This window comes from Anguilla anguilla, chromosome 8 (genome assembly GCF_013347855.1).
Source record: "Anguilla anguilla isolate fAngAng1 chromosome 8, fAngAng1.pri, whole genome shotgun sequence".
Classification (NCBI taxonomy): domain Eukaryota; kingdom Metazoa; phylum Chordata; class Actinopteri; order Anguilliformes; family Anguillidae; genus Anguilla; species Anguilla anguilla.
In genome coordinates this window covers 7,229,272-7,245,703 of record NC_049208.1, presented here as the reverse complement: position 1 = coordinate 7,245,703, position 16,432 = coordinate 7,229,272, and the positions used below count along the sequence as shown (strand labels likewise).

Below are 16,432 nucleotides of genomic sequence, written 5' to 3'. Positions count from 1 at the left end.
GCGGAAATGAAATCCAGGCCCGAGGACGACTCGGGGGCTGGGAGCCGGAGTCGGATTTTCGGCTCCGGCGGGGCGGAAGGGATGCCTGATGGGAGCTCGAAGATAAATAGGGCCCAGCCTTAGCGTCTTTGAGCCCGCATCTCGCCGAGGATTTTCATTAAAGTTCAAACGAAAAAAAAAAAACAGGTTTAAATATACACGAAAATTCCAACGGTCGACGGAACCGAGGTAAGTTTAACAGACAGCTGGCATTAATCACACTTTCACTGGTGAAAAAGTGGCCCTTGAAGCTACATAGTGCTCGTGAAATAATCGAAGTTCTGCTATCAAATATACATCTCTCCCAAAATCCCATCCTCATTCCAATCATGTTATTATTATTATTATTTATTTATTTATTAATTTCACAAGAGGTGAGAGCTGACTGCATTCATTTCTGCTCCATCCTTGCTGATTACTGAGGGGGAAAGCCGGGGTCCTGCGGTCATTCTGAAAGGGCTCAGTTTTCGCATCGTTTCCGGTTCAAACGAGTCGTTTGCGGTCATAGGCGGGATGGAGCGGCGCCGCTTCGCAGGCTTCACCCGTAACAGAGGGAAGCGCAAGAGAAATGACCCCTCGCACAGCGAGTCGTTCTTCCGCACGGTTAGGCTGTGCCCGGGGTCGTTCTTCTTGTTCTACCTCTGGCACAGGCTGCCTTTGTGGTTGTTTTATACACTCTCTGAGGTTTTTAAACACACATTTTCCCTCGTTGGCATAATGGATTTTTATTCCAACCAGGAAAAAACAAAAACAAAAGCAAAACAACACAAGGCAAAGGATGGGTGACTTCCCCCCTGTTGACTGAATTGACAGGATCCACTATCAGTCTTCATATTATTATGCTTATTTTTGTACTTACTTACACAGTGTATGCATTATGTATAGTGAACCTGGGATAACCCACACAGCTAAAGTATTAACGTACGGGACAAGGAGATGACAGTCGACTTCCCTATGCTCAGACAATAAAATTCCGTCCATCCATCCATTACCCAACCCACTTATCCCTGGAGCCAATCCCAGGATGCATTTGGAGAGGGCTAGGAATACATGCTGAACAGGCCGCCAATCCATCGCAGGACACACACGCCATTCACTCACGTCTATGGTATGGGCTATTTAGGCTCTCCAATTAGCCTAACCTGTCTTTGGACGGTGGGAGGAAACCGGAGTACCCGGAGGAAACCCACATGGACACGAGGAGAACATGCAAACTGGTCAACAATGGGATTCCCCATGGAAACCAAACAATCAAACAAAAATATTGATGCTCATATGCGTAGTCATTGCACTGTTTATATATAAACACAGTCCTTCAACATAGAAAAATTCCATTATGATTTCCTCTGCCTAAATTAGGTCTCACAAGTTGTTCATAAAAAAGCAAACACAAAGAAGATTGCATTTCCACTCAAGTGTTCAAAGATAAAATTTGCTCCACCGCTTTGATACTTTAAAAGTTATTTCTCCCATCTGTCTATATTTTTTGTGTATCTCTACCACTACCAATAGTCCATTAATGTTTATTTGAAATAAAAAAAACAATGACAAAAACAACAACAGCAAAAACTATCATCAAACAGGCCTATCTTTCATCCCTTTTGAAAGACTCACAACACTCTAAAAATGAGGTGCAATAGACTGACCTCAACAACTAGCCATTTTCACAATATCACCACAACTTGCGGCAGCCATTTTGTGCCAGAACGCTCACCACACGTCAATACCACACCACTTGGTAACGGAAACAGATTAAGTAAGAACATTGCCTTGAGCCCTGTGGATCTGCGCGCAATCAGGAAGTAAGAATATGATATTGATCTGTTAATGGAGGGTTTGAAGAGGAAACGCTGCAGACTGTAAGTGCAAACGCAGAGATGCCATCTACCAATAGAGCTAACTCTCTTTCTTTCCCCCGCTGCATCACGGCCTTGTGGGTTCAAATTTTTTAACCGAACATCAGACTATACCTAATTAATAGAAAATAATGCAATAGAAATATCTCAAATAGAGTTTCCCTGGCAACGCAGGGAAAAGGCATGGAACAGGGCTTTTGCTTCTGAGATTAATTTGGCCGACATTGGACTTTGACCCCATAGGACTTGTTCAGCGTTGATATGATTGATCCGTCCTGGCAGTGGGGTGCATCATCGCTCCATCGAAGATCCATAACGAATAGATTTTTCATTTCATTATTCTGGGACAGTTTACACTTTAAGCATGATTCAGCTTTTCTTTTTTTGCATGATTAGTTTTGGTGGAGACTATCAGTCTCCATGTCTATACTATTGACCAACCTTTCTTCGGTTTGGATTGGAACCATGGGTTTAATCAAACCAGTATCTGCACTTTTCCGAAACCAGAGTGTAGAGATTAATGTGTTACACTACTGAACTGGGAACATCCAAGGGTTGCACCACAAAAAAAGCATCCCCCAAATTCCCTACAGTTTAAGTTAACCAAAAAAAAATGCTTGTTTTGTTGCCAACACAAGACCAAAAAACGATATAAATTCAGTTGAACGTGAACCCTTCGGCAAATATTCACTCGCAAAAGAAGTCATACCCCTCGTAGAGAAACCTGCAGAATGCTATGGTCGGTGTAACACCTACCGTTGCCAACGCTGTACAGCAGCGCAAAGGACACTGACAATGGATCACCTAAGCAGTGAAGAAATGCGATGCGTCGTATGAATCATACTTCATCGTGTTCTCCACACGTGGCGTAACACCCACAGAAGACTACAGGTCTGAGTGCGTGTCTGAGACGTTTTCCACCTCCTCCATCAGGAAAGGCAGGGTTTGATTGACTTTCCTGTGGAATAATAGTAAAGTACCACCGAGCAATAAGTTTGTAAGGATGTGAGAATTTGTGTTACGCTTTGGTGAATTTGTATATTATTCCGGATATTTCTGTCTACGTAGCAGGAGAAGGAAGGGTCAGTGAAATACAACAGAAAGGCCTGTTGGAACTGTGGCTCCTCTCTGTTTCTTCCAGTCTCCCTGTGTCTCCTCTGATCTCCCTGCTTCCTCCTGTCTCTGTGTGTCTCCTCTGGTCTCTCTTTTTTGTGTCTCCTCTAATCTCTCTGTCTTCTCTGGTCTCTCTTCTTTGTATCTCCTCTAATCTCTCTGTCTCCTCTGGTCTCTCTTCTTTGTATCTCCTCTGATCTCTCTGTCTCCTCTGGTCTCTCTTCTTTGTGTCTCCTCTGGTCTCTCTCTTCTTTGTGTCTCCTCCGGTCTCTCTGTGTGTCTCCTCTGATCTCTCTGTGTCTCCTCTGGTCTCTCTTTGTGTCTCCTCTGGTCTCTCTCTCTGTCTCCTCTGGTCTCCCTGTGTCTCTTCTGGTCTCTCTCTCTGTCTCCTCTGGTCTCCCTGTGTCTCCTCTGACCTCTCTCTGTCTCTTCTGGTCTCTCTCTGTCTCCTCTGGTCTCTGTTCTCTCTGTCTCCCTGACATCTTTATAGTGTACTGCCATCCATGGAGAGCTGTGCCCAAATGTAAACCTCATTAAGAAACCAGTTTCTCCCATAGCCTCTAATTTAACACCTGTGTGTGTGTGTGTGTGTTATCAATAAGATATTTTAAAAAAACATCTCCAACTCTCCAGTTCCTTATCCTTCCAAAAAAAAACAGAATCTCGCCCACAGTCAGGTGTACATGCAGCATATGTTAAATTTATTCTTCTCCATCCAAAAGAAGGCACGGAACTGCAAGCTTTTTTTTTTTTTTTTAGTTGCCCTGAAAACCTGGGATTCGGACAGACCAGGCCTTCACAGTACTCCAGCGCCACACGTCTCCATCTGACATCCGCTAAAAGGAGATCATATATCTGCCATACCGGAAAAATGATACTACTATCTGTTCCGGAGCCACATCATCTGCAAAATGGCCTGTGGACACGTCTCACTTTCTTCAAGAGGGAGATTTACAGCCTGTTTAAAAACCCGCTGAATGGCATTTTAAAAAAGGCGATTTGCACAGATGCCCCGCATTCATCCGAAGTATTGGGTTCGATGAAGGCACTTCGCCGATTCAATGAGTCGTAACCACATAAGACACACTTCAGTGTGATACGCCCTCAACCCCTTACTTAATCTGTTACTTCCTACTCCAAGCTCAAGCCCTTGTTATTTCGGCTCCTAAGAGATGGATTTTAACCGTCAATCATCACAAATTTTGGCCAGATAAATTAATAAGATAATACCAAGAATGATGTTCATGTTTTATTCCATTTTATTTTATATTTCATGGACAATAAAGTTTTTCTATTCTATTCTATTCCTGTTATTTTCCAGTTTTAATAGAAGAAGCATGTAGGACCAATCGCTATATTTTATTTACAATTTAATCCTCCCCCCCCCCCACAGTTTAGTTTAGGGGTTATGACAGGAGAGAACCCGGTCTGAAACTATGGGTAGATATTAGGACCGGTTTGATCCGGTTCACCTCGAAGGTTCACAGACGCCAAGGCAATCCCGGGGAAATTAATGAAAACCCGCTCAGGCTGAAATTATACCCCTCGGAACAAAAGGCAGGAGGAGGACAGTCACATTTGAATAGCACCTGCAAATCACCACGGATCCTCCGCATTAATTTCCAGCGGGTCAGCTTTAATGAGCTGCCAATCACCATGGGAAAGCCGGCCTGGCTCAAGAGCATATTCAGCAGCGACGCACGCGTCAAATTATTAGTTTGCGCAGTTATTCCAATGTAATCTTCTCTCCGGGGGCAGGCGGGGGCACGAGCAGGAGCCCTGAGTGGGAGACTGGGTTCCTGCCTCCCTGAATTTCACTGATGCGGACAGAATCAGCCGTGGCTGAGTTTAAGCTCAACCAGTGTCTGTCTTTTCACACCAATGCACTATTCATATCTGGGTAATGTGCAATGCAGTGCGTGAAAACAGGAACAAATTAGGTTTGTAATTCCGAGCAAGAACAAATTAGGTTCTAAAGTTATAAAGATTGGTTTCTTGGACCATCTTACATAAGCAACAAAGGACAGTAATAACAGTCAATAAAAGAACACTTAAATGCTAAGAATGACTTATATATGTACATAACTATATATAAAATCCCTTTCTCCAACAGAATATTACCTTGGGGGAAATATTATTCCAATATAAGCATTGGAAATGTGACATTAACAGTATTAACTGGTTGGGCATTGACACTGTATCATGGAAGTTAAACATGTGCTATGAGGAGCTTTTGAAGAAGAAAAAAACATGGCTGCTCGAACTCATCATGGACTGTTATGGCAGTAAAATGTTCACAGATCTAAGCATTCCTGTGGGATTTCTTTGGCAATATATACAGTGAAATGTTCAGTGTTAAATCAACTCTTACAGAGTGCATATGTGGTCCATATTGGACTCATACTCTTTAAGAGTTGAATTAACAGAAGGCATTTTACTGTGTGGAAGCATATTGTGAGAATGTACCTTTAAGTAGTAAGAATATTGTATTTAAATAAATGAAAAAAATCCCTTCCAAAACTTTTCAGGCATGTGAATATATTAAGTGTGAAAATATTTGACTGTCAATAATAATTTCATCACCTTCATCATCGTTATTCTCATCATTCATTTTCAAAGTAGTGATGATGCAGGTTATTGCCAATCTACCTGCAGTAAAACCCTACTGGTCACTGTCATTATTTAATTAGTCTATCTATCTATCAATAAATTGCACATCAAATCAACAACTTTTAAATTATTAAAAATGACAAATGAATAAAAGATTGCAAACCAAGACAGGAACGTACACTAACATCTTATCCGGGAATAACTATTTTCCCTGGTACTATAAATAAAAGGCGGGTATCCGTTTGGTCGCTCACATGTAGCCTATCTCTCGTAAGTCTAACCGAAAAACGTATATAGACGTACGTTAAAACAGCTCTTGACGTTCAAACTGCAGTACGGTTACATACCGTGCACGTGTCGATGTGATTCTTACCTCTTATAAGCCCTGTCCCCAACAAAGCCGAAGCCTTTCGGATTCTGCTCCCTGATTTGAGCCGTTGGGTGTGCGGAAGGGGGGTGGGTTACGCTCGGTGGACTGTACCATCTTAATCTAAATGGGGAACAAAAGGATGCGTTAACTAATAACTTCAGCACCTGGACAGCGACCTTCATCGGGCTCTTTGTTTTTTTTGGTTTCGGTTTTTTTTTCCTTCTTCTTCTTCTACCGGCTATAGCGACAATGTGACATGCCGTTCGGACGGAGCAGGGCGGAACAATGCGGCTCGGAGAAATATTTTGAAAACTGCGAATATTATTTTAAGGAAGGGCTGCCTGTCACGGGCAGTGTATAGGGAGAAGCTGTATTGCGTAGTGCTGTAGTATTCCATTGGTTAGAACCGCAGGGGCAGCCACCTCTTTATTCGTTGCAAACAAAACCAAGCGAGTCTGTCTTCTGCTTTGGCTGCTTGTGTGGAAGGGACGGCTCAAAACATCACCACGGAGGACGTAACCGACAGGAAGCGGGTTTGCGTTTCTTTATTTTCTATACCGTAGAGCAAAAGTGAATATGCCGTGGTTCCCCGGACTAGGGATAGCGCTATTGCTCTGGATCTCTGGCCGCATCGTCAGCTTCACCGCGGCGCTACCAGCATCCCGTAAGTAAGAGAGGATGATGCACCTCGCTACTTCTTTCTTCTTCCAGTTGACGGGGCTTTCTAGAATTTCTGAACGCGGCGTCCTGACCGTCCAGCTATCGCTGTTGTCACGTGCGTTTATTTTTTGCGATGATATTGGGGGTTTCTCGTCGCATTCTTTAAATATTCCCTTGAATTAGGTAGCATTCTGCTTTGTGAACAATGACATGCACGGGGTGGTAAACAAATGACACGTTTTCAAGCAGATTGTCATCTTTAAAATGAACGTTGGTTGATCATTGGCTAAGATTATTTGGCAATTTCCACCCGGATGCTTTTGACGTGGTATTCAAATCGCATACGTGTGAAGCTTACTTGAAAAGTTTACATCTTTTTTAAAGTAATACACGGCAATGAGGGGTGATTTATTGCGATGCGTTTCAATTAATACTGCAACTCAGAGCAATGTAAGAAAGACGATGTAACTTTCAAAACAACGCACTGTTGATATGAAATTTAGATTTGTGTTGTGACAGAAATATACCGGTTTATCTTACCTTCAAAATGCATCGATGCAGCGCCTATTTCTGCGATAGGCTACATTGATCTCGCACTTAGATTGCCAGGCTCAGACACACGAATCACACATACATTGTCCACCACACCTACAAAAACAGTAACCTTTCACAAAGACTTAGGCTATTCGCATTTAGAGAGCTTGCACTGTTGTAGTAGCCTAAATAAGTTATGTTCCTCTCGGTGCCCGGTTTGAACGCGCACTAGTGTCATCACCTTCATCTCCATGTGATTGTCCGCGATGAGGTTACAACGGAATCCCAAAACATGCGTTTCTACGCTTAGCGCTGGTTTCTGGCTTAACAGAATTGTTCTTCTTTTGTGCGTGTGTGTTCCGCAGCAACTGCATCGTGGTGCTTTTTCACAACCCCGAGAGTCCTGCTAGGACACACTGGATTAAAAATCTATGTTGAATTTATGGTAAAATAATACAGTATTGATTAGCGCGGTAGTTTATCCCAGTAGCTGAAAGGCAATTAATTGCATCTAGAGTAGGTATGTTTAACATGTGTTACAAACACACGCACACACACGGGCACGCACACGCACACACACGTACACACGACCACTCATTCAATAAAACATTCAACTGGCGTGTGGTAGGCTATCTCTAAAAACTGTCCCGTTATCACGCCGATCCCAGTCTGCTATAATATGACGCTAGTGAGGTACACGGAGTTCAGCAGGTTAGCGGTTGGTAGCACAACAGCAATCATCTTTGTGTAATGAGATATTGCTAGTAATTAATGTGACATAAAATAGATGTCACGCAGAAAATCATACTGCAATATAAGCAGATTATAATGCCTTGGAACTGGCATGCGGTTTTCAGTAGTTTTAATCGCAAATATTTCAGATCATAACCTAATGTGTTCCTCAGTTTTCAAGTATTTATCGGGAGCCTGCTGGTTTATTGGGCTGTGCAACGAGATGACAACACCGGTGAGCAGTTAGGGCTGCAAAACGAAACGTAGCCTCATCAAGCCGTAACATTTACAGGGTCAACTATAGCTTCAGAAATACGATCCGGCGTTTTCAGGTAGAGCTTCCTGGCGTAGTAACTTTATAGTATAGCTGAATTGTAAAGTGGAAAACTAGGTAGTCTATTACTTTTGCGTTTTCGATTTCGGAATCTTTCTTCTGTCTGCTCGCCGGTAGACACACTCACCCTCTTATCCAATGAAAAACTTGATTGTTCTATTGCTGCCCACATTCCACGGAAAATAACGCTGAAAACTATGCTGCAGTTATTCGGTTGATCTCAACTGGTGTTTATCTGTTGTCATGGGTTATTGTTATGCGGTTGCCATTAAGCTGTAGAACAAATTTCCCCATTTAAATAATAAAGATTCTAACTAACTTTCAAAGCAGCACGTCTCCAATAAGGCTTAAGCCGTGGCATTGGACAATATGAGCTAGAAGCAGTGGACTTTATGAACGGGAACGATGGCTGAGAAAGATCAGATGAGTTTGGAATAATGAAATCAGCAAGTCACAAAAACTTTTGGATAAATAACAGAAGGTTTTATTCCAAACTTTATTATTATTTGTTTTTTAAATGGTGGCTGTTTTATACAAATCATCTATAAGAATGGTGGCACATAGATGGTACAACATTTGTAAATACTTCATATATTTAGGTGTCATAGGTTATCTAGGATCCTGGTCACCTTTTGTAGACTGAACTACTTGCTCACCCAGCATCCAACAAACATTATGTTTTACACTCATATGAAACAGCGTGGACGCTGGACACATGGACGTGACTTGCCCCGAAAATGAAAAAGAAAACCTACGCCATTTGCAGGAAGTGTTTTTGTTGGGGTTGTTAGTGGGCTGAGGGTGTATTGACCTTCCGAGCCGTGCTTGTGCTGCACAGACAGAGTAAAACTCACTGGAGAGCCGGTGAGGGTTCACGGTTTTGTTCCCTGGACTTTTGTGTGGGGGAAAAAAGAAAAAAAAAATCAATCCACCTGGTTGCCTTGGTTAACAACCCACACAGGAGGCATACCAGACAACACTGGAAGCAGGGTGCGATAATGTTGTATTGGCCCTGCAGCTATAATGGTTGTGCAGTCTTTTGTGTATTTGAACCTATATTAACTTTTGGGGGTGGTGGTGGTGTTGGGGGGGGGTTCTGTATTAGCAGGTACTGTAATGTCTTCTTTTCTATTGGAGAATAATAAGGGGGAGAGGTCTTGTGAAGGCACTTCTGGGGGGGGGGGGGGGGGGGGGGGGGGATTCATTTTGGCGGGAGTGAGGGGGTCGATGTAAACGCTCCCAGGTAACAAAGTTAAAATGGAGGTTGATTATTTTTTCCTGTGCTCCTCCAGCCCATTTCCCCCCAGTCTGTACAGTAAAGTTAGGGGCTAAATGCTCGCGGCATGTTTAACACAGACTGTCTCAGAGACTCCACAGTCTGCCAGCAGCGGCGTTAGCTACATAGCGCCCGCCTCCGCTCTTACGATATCAGCATATACGAAAGGGGGTCTGTATGGGCGCAGGACAACTTAATTTGCACATCAAGTGAAATCCTGGAATCCTGTCATTGAGGGATCGAGCTAACATTTTTTTTTTTAGCAGCAGGTCAAAGCGTGCTCGATACTTGTCAAAAAGCATTCAACAGCTTGTCAAGAAACACTCGTACTCAGGTGACATCAGGAGGAATTGCAGGGGGCTGTTTTGAAGTTTGAGTTTTAAATCTGCGGTGAAGTAGAATAGTAGAGAGGACCTGTCATCATACTGCCGTACCTCACCAGGGTGTTGTAGGAAGTGGACTCCCGTGAGGATTAGTATTAGGACCCTTGTTCTGCAAAACACATAAATAATCTTGGCTCACGGTAAAACGTCTAGTGTTAATTCAGAGTGCATATAAGTCCAATGGGGACAATACGCAACCCCGTTGGAGTTGATTTAGCACTGAACATTTTGCTGTGTTGTGTGATTGTTAGTAACAAAATAATGACACAATGACACAAAATTTGGAATCTGCTGTGATAATCCAAGACGATTCCAACATAATCCAGAACTGAGAAGAAACCTGGCAAATGCCAAAGACATTCAGTAGAGCTGGATGTAAATTTCTGCTAGTGGGAAATGAAAATTTAGGACAAGGCTCTTTCACAGGAGGCACAAAATCACAGTGCTCTCTTCTAAAAAAAAAAAAAAGACTGGATGTAGTCCATCAGGATGTAGATATTGTGCTGCAATGGTATAAAAGCCAACAGGACACCAAGACGCATAGCAAAAATTATTGACAATGAATCAAAGAAGGTTATGTTGATGTTGTACAATGCCTTTGACAAATTTTGACAATGCTTTTGTCCACATTTAGAGTGTTGTGTTCAGTTTTGGGCATCACGCACTGAGAAAGATGTCTAAGATCTTGAGAATATACAAGGAAAGGCAGCTAAATAAGATTCAGATATGCCGTTCTGACAGCTGAGCACAGGGGCATGTGTGGAAATTAGTTCAAGGTAACGAGCGCACCGATCGCCAGAAATATTCTTTTTTACGGAACTATCAGAGCGTGAAGCGGCTGACGAGGCGTGTGGCGTAGCCCGCCCGCCGGGCAGTCGGTTTGTGTCCGAACGCGATCCTTCCGCGCGCGAGACCGGGAGCTTGCGAGCCTCTGGTGTGGCGCCTCCTCCTCCAGCGCAGTCCCTTCGCTCTCTCGTCATTTCTACCTGCGCGAATAAAAGCAAGAAGTCTGAAAGGAGGGCAGACTGTCCTGCTAGCTTGTTCAGTTAATTTTAGTTAAAAAAAAAAAAAAAAAAAAGTATGGAACAGCTTTTCAAGTCGTGTAATTGTTGCAACTCTTACCTAGGCTTGACACTGTAATAGAAACTCTCTACACAGTAAAATGCTCAGTGTTAAATCAACCTCTTACAGAGTAAATATGGTCCCATTTTGAATCTGCACTCTATTGTATCTGAATTAACACTGGAAATGTTTACTGTGCAGTCTGTTGTTGTTGTTTATTTTCAAATTTTTTATTTTGTTTTTGGACTCACTCAAATCAGCATCTTTTAGTCGAGTGAGACAGACTTACGCAGCACGGCTTTCTCTTGTGTAATGATTCTCACGATTAATTGCTGAACCAAGGTCACAATGCCCCCTGTGGCACATTTGTTAACTGCAGGTAGCTGACCCCTCAGCAGGTGAGAACATTCCCCACCAGGGTAAGTCATGCCTGAGGTCTAATCCCACTGTATTCACAGAAGAAAAATCACCACTGTTTCAGCCCACATAGATTCACAATGTACCTTTAAAGCCCCCCCCCCCCCCCCTTGTTTTTTTTAGACTTTTATTAAATGCTTGGTCGCTTGTCTAATGTGTCCCAATTAAGACGGTAAAATATGAAATCTGCAAAACAATGACGTTTCGCTACATTTGCTCCCAGATAAAATCACAAACCAAAACAAGCCCGTTAGATTTGGCTCCGGGGGGGGGGTATTTCAGGAAGCAGTTACCTGGATAATTGCGCTGTGTGAAAACCTGGAACGGCTTTTTTTACTTCAGTCCATGTTTCAGATTTGAGAGGGTTCTGGGTTTTACTCAGTGCAGTTATCCAGCTAACTCAGTAATCCTGCTTTGTGAAACCGGGCTCAGATCTGAAGTAGATTCTGGATTTCAATCGATGCAAGCCAATAATCTTTGACCTTCTATTTCCATAAGCACTCCCATACTCGTCTTAACATTGAGAGCGGCATCATCGTATTATTAGTGATAACGAATAAAGATAGAGCATGCAAAATAGTACAATAGTTTAACATCAGCAATTAAATGAGACGAGCCTTGCATAGTTGCCAAAGACTTAATTCATGCATTAGCTTCTACAAAAGAGGAGTATTCAATTAAAAAACACTTAAGTATGTCTATAGTCCTACTTATACATTAATTTATTAGCAATGTAAATACTTCCACATCTCTAATCTGTATGTAAAAATAAAAAAATTAGCAATTTTTAAGTATAGAGGTGATACACTTATAATGAATGATTCCTTATTAACAAATTGAAAATGCAAAATTTCTTGCATTAAGGTTTTTTTTCAGTCTGTTTGTTTTTCCAGTTTTTTTTTCGTCCTTGCGCAATTAAGGTTTAGGATTAATAACCTCATTTATTTAATTAATTCAGTCTGGCTGTTTAGAAAGCTTTTCACAAATCAAGTTCACATTAATACTGTCAGTCTAAATTAAGAACTCCACTTTGTAAAAGTAAGTGCGGGACTAAAGATAGTGCATCAACCCTCCATAGAAGAAGCCAGGAGAAAGAACTAAACAAACTTCATCTTAACTTTAACACACCTGACTGAAATGGAACTGCCCCAGGCAGTTTAAACATGTTGAAGATACCTTGACTAGAACAGACTGAAGACTGCTCTCTATGACAACACATCAAAGAAGCATAATTCAGTAGTCACATGAAAAATAATCCAGGAGAAGTAAGAGTAATTGAATTTAAATGTAGGTCAGAAAGATTGATATTTACAGTCATAGTTATGCTGCTGTTACAATTATAAAGCACTTGTCACATGACAAATGCATGATGCTGTGGCCTTGTTTTCCCAAAGAGAACAGACATGTACACACTATAATACGCAAAACAGCTTCCCTGTGGTTATTTGACCTTGTTCCATTTTATTGAACACTCTCCTGTGAATTTATACTTGTGTGAACATGCAGATTATGTCATGGGTTATTTATGGCATGGCGCACTGAGATATATTTGGTTTCACGGGCAACAGCTCGCACCAGACGCGAAGGTTCGACCAGGTTAGAGAAATGGTAAACTCAAAAGTTATCTTGTCAATGTATAAATAATAAATGCCTTCTGCTCGTAGAAATGGAGGCACGGTGGTGCAGTGGGCAGCACTGTCGCCTCACAGCCAGAAGGTCGTGGGTTTGAATCTCGGCTCGGGGCCTTTCTGTGTGGAGTTTGCATGTTCTCCCCGTGTCTGCATTTCCTCCGGGTACTCCGGTTTCCTCCCACAGTCCAAAGACATTGCAGGTAGGCTAGTTGGAGACTCTAAATTGCCAATAGGTATGAGTGTGTGAGAGAATGGTGTGTGTGTGCCCTGTGATAGATTGGCAGCCTGTCCAGGGTGTATTGCTGCCTTTCACCCAATGCACGCTGGGATAGGCCACAGCACCCCCCCGCGATCCTGCTCAGGATAAGCGGGTATAGATAATACATGGATGGATGGATGTTCGCAAAAACAAGACTTTGTTCTCCAGATACGGTGATCAGAGTACACACGCAGTGAAAAATGACCACGGCTCACTCGTTGCAGGCCATTGCAGACCAGCTTATTCACTGTCTGCTTATTGTGAGTGATTATGTTCCTAATTAATCCCAGTTATGTCAATATCAGTTCACTTCTGCAGACAGATCTGTAGCTTTTTTTTTTTTTTTTTTCCTGAAATGCCATTTTATTGCGCACGGTCAACTGCAAGAGAGCGAAACACACTTTCACACACCTCGTGCTCAATAAAAGGCAAAAGAACATGGCTCCCATTGCTCTGGCCATTAAATATTTATATTTTCCTTGACTTGAAAAACGCTGACTCGCTGAGGTAGGGGTGGATGTGGCTGCAGCAGTTGAACTTCCAACTGATCAGATTAAATTACTGCAAACAATGATCGGATGAAAGCCAAAAAAAAAAAAAAAAAAAAATAACGGGCCGCATGCTAAGCGTGGTAAAAGAAAAAGGTGCCAGTTGCATTGTGGGTAGTCAAAGTAGACAGTGCTGCCAGTCGACAGAACAGCTGCTGTATGAGACACACAGAGCTCCTCTCCCTCAACCCAGATTTGCTGGTGCAACATTTGGACCACATCTCAGATTTGGACACCCCAGTATTGAGTGGGGTTGCTGTACACTTAGGGGGAAAAAAATGAGTTATTCGGTTTGTCTCTATGGGGGAACCCATTACCCTCTGTGGCAGGTGTGAAAAGTGTGAACGCTCCCTGATTTAAGCATTTTACCTGACAAAGAACCCTAGAGCTACACAGGGTTCCTCTATGGAGACACGGAGGGGCCTGTTGGAGCCCTTTCTTCTGGGAGTTTACGATGTGTCGTCAGTCCCACATTATATCCAATTGAAACACTTTTCTCTCCACAACAATACAGTAGATTTGGTTCAGTTTAGCTGGTCATCAATGGCACATAGTTGATCCACTATATTACCGGTTTCAAATTATAAATGTGTTTGAATTCTACATATTAGCTTATCTTATAAGATATTAAAACACATGTTGATAACACATTTACGTGCAAGCACATGTATGTTCATATGTATTAACATATTAACACACCTAATATTATTAACAGGTACCACTTCTTGTGTAAGGGAAGACTTTTATCAAAGTAACTATGATGCTGTTATGTCAAGTCCCCTTTTATTTTCCCCAACTATTTTTGAACATGGTTTTAAGTTCATAAAGGTGTTCTATAACATCATATATAATAATATAATAATGCATTTTATTGTGTTCTGTGTGGTAAAATGTTCAGTGGCAATTCAACTCAAACAGAGTTTATATTAGACAGGGATCACATGTAATCTAGCAGAATAACTGTTCTCTACCAGGCTTCATTTAACACAAAAAATCTTACTCCATTGGAACTTAATAGCTGAAAATTGAATTTATGTCAGAATGATGATTTCCATATACTGGTTTTTGATTTTGATGTTTTTTTTTTTTTTAATTTTATTTTGAAGAACATCTGTAATCATTCAGATATCGTACTCTCACAGTGGAGAATGTATTAACATGCACCGTTTATATCTGTGGGACATTTCTAAACGCCTTCGATGCTTTATGATATTTAATTGAATGGCTGGTGAGATGGCCGTCCATTGGTAAATGGTAAATGGACTGCATTCATATAGCACTTTTATCCAAAGCGCTTTACAATTGATGCCTCTCATTCGCCAGAAGCAGTTAGGGGTTAGGTGTCTTGCTCAAGGACACTTCGACACGCCCAGGGCGGGGTTTGAACCGGCAACCCTCCGACTGCCAGACAATCGGTCTTACCTCCTGAGCTATGTCGCCCCCAAAGGGTTCACAGTGTTAGCGGTACAACCCCATTCTCAGAGGAACGTCGGTTCGAAAATAACACCGTCTCCCCTTCGGTTTCGGACGCCTGAGTCATGGTTGATTGCATTCGGTGTGTTCAGCTCACTAACTGACAGCACCAGGAGGGGTTTTGACGTGCTGACATAGGAGCACATTAACAGGCACCGATGTCCAATTTACAAAAACATTTCCGATGATCTACTTCGCAAAACGACATTTAACAGGCATATTTCTGTGGAGCTTTAAATTAATCTTTAGTTTAAGGGAGGTTGGGGGGGGGGCTGTATTTCATGAGTTTTTAAATGAATATTTAAATAACAGGCCCCAAGGAAAATGTGGTTGAGCTTATTGAGTGACACCTCAGTGCCCCCCAAAATACCCTGACTGATTTATAAATGTAAAAAATTTTTGTTGTTTCTCTAGATTTAAGCAGACATTTTCCCCAGGTCTCCTCTGCACTTCGCTGAAGTTGAGAAGGCACAAGAGAGCCAACAGAGAGGGGATGGGAACTAATGAATGGAACTGTGGTGTTGCCTTTTATTTATTGATTTGCATTCATTTAATTTGTTCATTTTATTTGTGAAAAGGATTACAGGATGATACTGAGTAAGTCATACAAGGTGAAATAGCAAAAGGTAAAAAAGAAATAAAAATGTGTACAGGTGAAGGGGGGGGGGAAAGCTTATGAGTTTAAAGATTAATTCAAACATTTTTTAAAAGAAAGGAAATAAAAGTTAATAATTGGTAACCAAACAAATAAAGAAACGGACCGAGAAACAAAGGAACAAAACCGTATGGAAAACTAAAAAAAATTGCAATTCTTGCCTCAAATGACCCGATTTCCCCTCAGTTTCACTCCCTGGTCTGTAGATTCAATTTATGGAGCTTGTGGACAGACTCTCAGCATTTACGAACTCCGAAGTCAGCTGTATACCTGGACTGTCCGGGGGCTTTAGGGCCTGTTATCAGATGGACAGGGGTAGACGTGTAAAAGTGGAAAAAAACAAACAAAAAAAAAACACTTAGGTATCACTATCTGGTCATCAGTCCCTCGTTCTCCACCCGTCTGAGTGGCCGCGTTAGCTGTAAACATCGCGCTTTTAGTACTTCTTTGGAGGCCATTGAGGGATTTCTCTTTATGAGC

General features: G+C 42.0%; 1 protein-coding gene across 2 annotated transcripts in view; it reads left to right on the top strand.

The window, feature by feature from the left end:
• Positions 1 to 6,213: 6,213 nt before the first annotated feature.
• LOC118233893 (contactin-associated protein-like 2) overlaps positions 6,214 to 16,432 on the top strand; it is a 243,500-nt gene continuing 233,281 nt past the window's right edge. For both annotated transcript variants that reach the window (XM_035429969.1, XM_035429968.1), the window contains exon 1: positions 6,214 to 6,652. In XM_035429969.1, the coding sequence (XP_035285860.1) occupies positions 6,565 to 6,652 (88 nt within the window). In that variant the 5' untranslated portion in view covers positions 6,214 to 6,564. The remainder of the gene's footprint in view (positions 6,653 to 16,432) is intronic.